Below are 8,132 nucleotides of genomic sequence, written 5' to 3' on the forward strand. Positions count from 1 at the left end.
CAGATGGAGCCTGGCCACAGCCAGGGCAGGCTGCGCGTGCAACTTGTTTATGTCAACAGCTTTGGCTCCCACCGCTGCGGCTCCATCATCCGCTATGGTGGGGGCTGTCAACAGGCCGAGGCGGGCCGGGCTGGGCCCCCGCTTTCCCAGTCAAGCCCCACGGGGGAGGCTGGAGGGCTGAGGGCTGTCCCGGCACCAGGGGACAAGGCCGGCCATGGGCCCCCCCCCACTGGGGGCCCCCTGCCACTGGTGGCAGGGTGCAGGCAGTGGGGAGCCGTGGCATGGTGAAGCCTGTCAGCCGCCATCACAGTACGTGTTGTTGAGCCCCGGAGACCTCTGTGCACCTGGGCATGGGAGGGCACAGGGCTGAGCCCCCGCCATGTCCTTCTCTTCTGGTGGGAAACCATTTCCCTGCAGTGTGTTGTTGATACTGTCCCGCCAGGGTCTTCCCTTGCAATCAGACTGTGCACACTGAGAGGAGAACACGGCACAATTTTTTTGTTAATGTACCCAGTACAGTTGGACTGGGTATTTAGGCAGGAGGTGGAACATTGTGTTAAACTTACATGAGTGAAAAATTTAATATTTTTGCCCCAAACTCTTACACTGTTGAGCTACAGTGCCTCCATCCTGTAAGGTGAGGTGACTGCCCGCAGTGCAGCCTTCCCCGTCCCTTTCTGTGGTAGCAATAAGGCCAAAAATAAACTATGTCCAACAGGGCTGCTCTGTTACACACCAAACTTCTGGATCCTTTCCGCCTCTTCTCAGGAGATTCCCGCCTAACCAGAGAGCCACTCTGCTGCTGGCTCCCTCGTTGCTGTGACAGCCCGAAGATGTTTCTTAATTTTCTTTCTTTGTGGCTGGGACCAAAGAAAGTTGGGATGGGCATGGGTGTGGGTGCCTTTTTTAAAAAAGGCAAACAAAAAAGATGAGGCAGTTTTCCACTGGTTGTGATCCATTATGAAACATAGCTCTGCTGCACAGGATGAAATAGAGTGAAAATGGAGAACATGACCTGGCTTCTGGAGAAGAAGCCGGGGTGTGGGCTGGAAATGATGGGTGACACAGATAGGGTGGTCCTGAATTTGACTCTTGAGATGTTTTCATTTTCTTGTATTTTTTTTCCTCCTCCTAAAAGCCATTTTTCTAAAGATGAAAAAGTGAAATGTTACATTAGTCTGTAATTAAAAGCACCAGTTCTGCCAGGTTATTATCTAAGTGGTGCCAACCTGTGGCTCGGAGGCAGCCCGTGACTATCGGTAACTCAAAGCCTTGCTCCTGTGATGTGGCTGCCTTGGGTATCTCGTGGTAGGGCTGGTTTGCCTGAAGCCCCGCTGCGGCAGGGGACAAGCCCCCAGCTGCGACCGTGTTCAGTGTCCTGATATGGGTCACCGTTTTGCTTGGCTCATGCTATGCCCTGCCTGTCCAGCAGCTCCTCGGAAAGCTGCTGTCCTCACCCCACTGGAAATTCACCCGAGTCCTTTCTCCTTGCAGCCATGTACGTCTTGAGTCCACAAGATCAACCTGCCCCTCTTGCTTCTGTTTTTTAGTGCTAACAGAGGTGATTTGTCTGGTTTCTTGCCCTAGTCTAGTCACCGTTTCCCCTTTGAGCTCAGCTAGAATTCTAGTAGCTGCCATAGCAAGGGGAAGAAGAGGGAATTAAAAGCTAGTTGTATTGCCCAGAAGCCTGTTGTCTTAATTTTTGGTTGCTGTGCAGTTTTGAAATTTGTTTTGTGGAGTTTGTGAGACACCCACTTGCCCCATGGTTATAATGGAGAAAATAAGCAAGATGACAGCGTGATGTAACCTGCTGGGACCAGAAATAAGTATCCCTCTGGAAGATGGGGAATCTACAGCTTCCTCAGGAACATATTGTAAACACTTGGAATATGCTTTCTAAACTCTCTTCCTAGGTGATCTTCGAGAGGATAAGGCTGACGTCTTTGACTTTCCCTTCCCTTCAAGAAATGTTGATAAAGTAATTAAACGAAAGAAGCAAAAGGTATAAAATGTGGGAGGTGAATTAGCTGCCTTTGTATTTGAGAAAATTGCTTCCTACTTGTTCTGTATATGTCTATGTGAGAGCATGAGGGAGATTAAAAGATTGAATTGGTAGTCTGTTACTGAAAACCTTACTTACAGAAAAGAAAAATGGTATTATTTTCCCTCTCTGGAGGCCTTAAAATTCTGGCGCTCATTCAATAAAGCACTTAAGTGTGTGCTCACCTTGAAAAATGAGAGTATGCTGTTGACTTAAAGCCTGTACTGAAATGCTTTGCTGGATTTGGGCCAGGTGCTGCACACCTTGCTGGATGAAACCCGGCAGGGAAAAGCTTTGCAGCTCCTCTTCCTCTTCTGTTTTAAGCAAAGAAATCCCACAGGTTACAAATAAGCGAAGGCAAGAATCGGAGGTATTAACACTATACTAGTAGCAATATGAAATTACTTTCTGTTTCACAAATGTACTTCTGTTCCTGTTCAGTAGTTCAACAAATGCTTGAAATTTTAAAAGGCACATTTATTAAAACAGTAACTCATTATGAGATTTTGTAATGTGTGAAGCACAAGTAATCAGCTAGACTATAATATAGTAATGTCACAGGTACTTGATTTAAAACCAGCCAAACACTACTAACTTCAGAGGAACAGCAACTAACATACAGTAATATCGCTCTTCTAGTACATTAAATAGTCCTCAAAAAGAATGAGGAATATGTATTATGTTTTAGCAATAAAGTCCATGAGAAAGAAATTATCTTTAGATTTAAACTAGTTTCACGGATTGGGTCCAGCAAAAGTCATAACGTTAGCATGTTAATGGCCGTTCATATTTGTTAGGCTGCCTCTCTCTCTCTGAATGCCTTTGTCAACAGTTCCAATTTAATATTTTCAATGCACAAGTTTGAAATGTCCCCACTATAGATGGAGCTTTATGCCTTTAAAATGAAGGTCATCAACATCTATAAAACAGATTAATATGGATTTGATATGAAATAGGCAAGGCCGTTGCTATTCTGGAATCTGAGCATGGGTCTGAATTATGCTGCTGTTGAGGGATTACATGAGAAAGTTTTTGCTCCTGGAAAAATAAGCAATCTTATCCCTCCCCCCCCCTCCATTTTGGATGACTTTGAAGAGAGTTTAATGGCTCTACACACGTTTGCATAAGCTCTTCTTATCTAGAAGGGCACTTCACAAGTCCTGGATAAACAGGAGTTCTAGGCAAGAGGATATATCATGTGGAAAATCGTGGAGTAATTTATATTTTTGCCTTTTAAATACAGGTGATTCTTCCAGTATATCCCACATATATATCCCTCCTCCACATCTCCCCCTTCTCAATCCTCAAAAAAAACCCCAGTTGGACTTCATAGTCATGCTGGAGAATTCAAAGTTCTGCCCTATAGGTGTTTTAATGCAAACTTTTTATATGCTTCACTGAGATATAGTTCAATTTTATCTTTCAGTCCAAAGTTTGGCTTAAGGTCTGGAAAGTAATTTCAAAAATGCTTGAAGAAAATGAAAAGTTCCGAAGTCGACTCTTGACTTGCAGTCAGTTTAATGGAGAAGGTAGGCAATGAACTGATAACATTTTATTTTACTAGAGAAAACAAATTATTAATGCAAGTGCTTTGACTTAAGATCTTAGGTTTAAGGTCCATTCAGCTGTTTGTTTTGGGTAGTAGGTATTACAACTCACAAATTATGGAATTCATTGCATATTTTAGACACTTCTAGACATATTTGAAAAACCCTTGTGTTCATTGAGGGTCTTACATGCATTAATTTGGAGGAAGGATGGCAGAAGTGTTTGCTGCAGACTAACATTAAAGACATGAACATAAAATATCTGCAAGTGAAATATGTAATTAAACTATTATTCACAGATCAGTCTAAGGCAGTACTTGTATGAATAATAATTTATTTTTTCAGATAGGAAAATAGTGGTTGGTTTCATACAGACAATAAATAAATTAGATGCTCCCCAAAAGTAGCTGTAACACAATTTAACATAACCATCTAACATGTTCTTACGCTGTGCCCTGAATACAGCTATTTCATTACTGGAAAATGACTTGGCAATTAAAACTGGTGCTCTGCATTGAGACAACTTCAATTAGAAACATTGTAGTTGCTGCACAATTTAAGATAATACAGTGTATGCTTACAAATGTAATTGGAATTTCTGGCCTCACAGTCTGATGAGTTTTTAGGAAAAAGAATATAGTAATCCATAAAGAGTTACCAGGCAAGTTAAAAAATGGCATATTCACCCACAGTGCCTCTGCTTAAGTTATATTTGTGTTGATGGAAGTTTTCCACATGTAGGCATGTTAGGGTATATACAAAAATGTATGTCCACTGTTGCCAGCATGTTATTTTTGTAAAATGTTGTATGTTGCATACTGATTAGATCTCCACACACATGCCAAGACAATACTCCCTCAAAAATTTTCTTCATGAGAACAAAAGAAGTGCAATTCTCATTCACAACAGAAATCTGCCTACCCCAATGGATGTCCCCTGTGACCTACAGTGGATGTTACTGGAATAGTAGAAGAAATTCCACAATATGCTGCAACAACATATTCTGCAATTATTCTGCAAATATTCTGCATTATGTGGAAAAGCACTTCTGTTTGCTTTAAAACCAATTCCTGATTAATTCAGTTATTATGAAGTGCTGGGTATTAATTATGTGCCATTCACATTCTTTATACCAATCATTATTCCATTGGCCTCTGTCATATTTCTATTTAGTTCTCTCTCTCTCAGACTGAGAAGTTCCAGTCTACTAAATCTCTCCTCATATGGAAACTGTTTCCTGGCTCTGATAATCCTTATTCTCTTATCACTGTCATCAATTAAAATGCTGTCTACTTCTCTATATGGTGCATAGTTCATCCATATTATTGCTCATTTGTTTGCGGTAATGAGAGTAATTATTTGCAACTGTAACACTACATCTGACTCATGCCTGTATAAGTGAGCACCTGTGAAATATAAGAATCCCACAGGGTTGGGCACGGGTACCCTTCCTCCTGAACTCATCCGTTCCTGCTAGCCAGGAGAGGTTTGGCGGAGGGGGGTTGGGCATGGGTACCCCTCCTCCTGAACTCCTGCTAGCCAGGAGAGGTTTGGCGGAGGGGGTGCGTGTCTTTCGCAGGACTTTTTCCTCTATAACACCTGTTGCAGAAGCCATTGTAACACTGTGCTTCTCTACCTGATCTGAAGGTTTTGATCTAGCAGCTTCCACGTACTTTCTCCTGCAGCTTAGATCATTGCAGAAGTTTTTGTGCACGGCTATTAATGTATACGTAGGACTTAGCAGTCACTGAAGGAAAAAAAAAAGTCTTCCAGGGTTTTTGTTTGCTTGCTTTTAAGAAAAAGGAAAACAAGAGACAAGGAAAAAATCTTTAATATGTGATTGTCTCCAAAATTTCAAGTTATTGTAAAAAAGCCAAGAACTCTGCTGATACAAAAGATCTCCTAGGTGGATTTACCATCTCAACATAATGGCTGCTAATCTGCTTTTCTGTTTGTTAGGGATATGCAACGTGCTGCCTTGTCAAGCTTGTATTTATGGACAGGGCCCATTTCCTATTCAGATACTCATTTCTTTTTGTCATCTGGAGGGAGAGCATTATCTTTATATATAATTTCCAGTGACTTAAAAAAACCCAAACAATCCAACCAACCAAACCCCACCCCCAACACTTACTCTATCCTTAATTGTAATTGTACCTCATTTTTCAGGAGATTTAATTGAGAATCTACTATGAAGCTCTATTTAGGTGAAAACCATCAATTCTAATACCTTTTTTCTAATTAGCAGATTTTGCACAACATCAAATCAAGCAGGTAAGTCTCCTATTCATCTGAGTTTTTCATTAAACAAGAAGCAAATGGAATAATTCTAGCAGACATTTAGATATGGATCAACAAATCTGAATAAACTGGGTTCATTTTTATCCTTTTTTTTCACTAGATTAATAAAGCTAAATAATTAATGCTGCATTTTACTGCCTCTATAAATAGTTTCCTTGAGAGAACAAAAATCTACTTGAATTCTAATGCTACCTATTTAATCCTTGCAATGCTGCAATTAAGATTAGATTCAGTGTGACTGAAAATGACGATGTGCCTCCACATAATATTCTCCCACAGGCAATGATATGAACCAAAGTTCACAGAATGAGGCATCCTACTTGGACAGGGTATGTATGTAGTCCATTAATTGCAAAGTAAGCTTAAATGCTAAAATAAACAAAATAATCATATTAAAAAGACACACTGATATTGTTTAATGTTATTAATAAAGTACCAGCTGCATACTTCAGTATTACTGACATTGGGCTCAAATGTTTTTCGAGATTTCAGTCACGTATAGCTCCGTCCTCAGCAGGAAGGGCTGTGTGCATTGCCAAGGCTGTGAGGTGGATTTTGCCTTTCTGTTGAGCTAAATCCTTCTGTGATGGTCTAAAGTAAAATCTGAAGGATCTGAGTAGAGTCTTTATTTGTCACACTTTATAGCTGAGTTTTTTATATTAAAGGGAATGCACCACTTTTGTCATCTTTTTTCTCTAGGAGGAGTCCATCTTTGGCTGGGTATAGCAAGAAAATAAAGGAAGATTCAATCCAAAAGGAAATCTAAAAGTAGTGAAACTTTTTGTTTTGATCTAGCTCTTACTGAAGTCAGTGGCAAGACTGCAAGTGATTTCAGTGAACACAGGTTCTCGGTTGTTTGTTTGGTGTATGTGCTTCTACTGTTTAAGAGGTTTGTTTTTACAGTGGCTTAAACAGCTCTGTTGCGAGATACTTATTTCAAGTCATTAAGTCTAGTGTTTCACTTAGTTATTAGTTTTCAAAAGCTTTTTAATGTTGTGACAGTTTGCTTGCAAAAGAATAGAGATACACATTTAGCATTGACTCTGTATTTATATCTATTTTTTGTAGCTTTTCAGAATCATAAACAAACACAGATTCAGTAAGGCAGAACTCCACACAGGATATAAAGAAACACTTTTTTTCTTACTGATTTGAATAATTTTGACATTATTATATTAAAATAATACACAATTACCCTTCTGTTCATTCATCCATTTATACATGAACCTCAGCAAGTGTTTTGAATATGAAACCAGGTGAATGTTTTCTGTCTTACTGTTCATCATGAAGCACATAATGATATCATCATAATCAGAAGGTATTGTTTATCTAGCTGACTTCAATAACACGATATAATTTTCTTCTGTTATGGTGTTTCATACTTGAACTCTTGATTGACTGTTAAACCCTTTTAAACTAGCAAATTGTGTAAATGGAGCACGAAGACGGCATAAAAATAGAACGTATATGGATTTCATCTCTGTAGATAAAACATTCACCTGTCACAATTAGATGTCCTTGGTTTCAATAAAAGGATTGTTTTCTCATTGCATAATGTTTTAGTGTTTGCAGATATAATGACTGGAATGTCGGAGTGTTGAGCTTCAATAACATGCTAGTGATTGTGTCATTAAGCAGCAAAGCATTTGGAAGGGTTTAATCTCTGTTTTCTTAATAGTAAAACGGCAAGTATATAACTGGAATGTGCCTTTTTGATGACAACTCTGACACCAAGGTTCTTTTCTGATTTGTGGTTGAGTAATATTTTGATTTTACTTAAAATAGTTGACATTTCAGCTTGGAAAAGGAAGGGAGAAAGTAAAGTATTCAATCAAGATGTGATCATTTTTCTGGCAGAGCAAGAATGTCATAGTTCTTTGGTATTTTCAAAATACATGTTTGGAGACACACTTTTTTTTTTTTTTTTACTAAGGGAGATGATCTCCCTGTTCCCACAGTTCTATCAATGAAATGCTTGTATGGAGAGTATTTAGTTTATAATCCTGGACTGTAGATTGTAGAGTTGTTGCTCTAATGTCTCTTTTCTTGTAAACTACGGCTGTAGTTGGTACCTTTACTGGCACAGACTTAAGGCGCCCTGGAAACAAAGCTTTTCTTCCAGGTGCATAATTGCTACTTTTACAGGATAGATGAGCTGCATTAACCTACATCTCTGAATGAAATTCAGCCAACTCATTAAGATTCTTTGGATAAATATAGAACTTCATCTGTGGGACTATGCT

The 8,132-nt window shown here is 39.5% G+C and overlaps 1 protein-coding gene across 1 annotated transcript; it reads left to right on the forward strand.

Annotated features, from left to right (window-relative positions):
• The first annotated feature begins 3 nt into the window (after positions 1 to 3).
• CUNH5orf47 (chromosome unknown C5orf47 homolog) lies at positions 4 to 6,615 on the forward strand. The gene is made up of 5 exons (XM_019473781.1): positions 4 to 154; positions 1,914 to 2,002; positions 3,468 to 3,570; positions 6,169 to 6,218; positions 6,589 to 6,615. The coding sequence occupies exons 1-5, from the start codon at positions 4 to 6 to the stop codon at positions 6,613 to 6,615; spliced, it is 420 nt and encodes a 139-aa protein (XP_019329326.1).
• Positions 6,616 to 8,132: the final 1,517 nt, after the last annotated feature.

Source organism: Aptenodytes forsteri, unplaced genomic scaffold (assembly GCF_000699145.1).
Source record: "Aptenodytes forsteri isolate BGI_AS27 unplaced genomic scaffold, ASM69914v1 Scaffold54, whole genome shotgun sequence".
Taxonomy (NCBI): domain Eukaryota; kingdom Metazoa; phylum Chordata; class Aves; order Sphenisciformes; family Spheniscidae; genus Aptenodytes; species Aptenodytes forsteri.

What these genes read in the sequence shown, in the direction of transcription:
- CUNH5orf47 (XM_019473781.1), top strand. Translation starts at nt 4, where the DNA reads ATGGAGCCTGGCCACAGCCAGGGCAGGCTGCGCGTGCAACTTGTTTAT. An exon ending in TTAAACGAAAGAAGCAAAAG is followed by an intron (nt 2,003 to 3,467) that starts GTATAAAATGTG and finishes TTTATCTTTCAG; the next exon opens with TCCAAAGTTTGGCTTAAGGT. An exon ending in AGGCATCCTACTTGGACAGG is followed by an intron (nt 6,219 to 6,588) that starts GTATGTATGTAG and finishes TTTTTTCTCTAG; the next exon opens with GAGGAGTCCATCTTTGGCTG.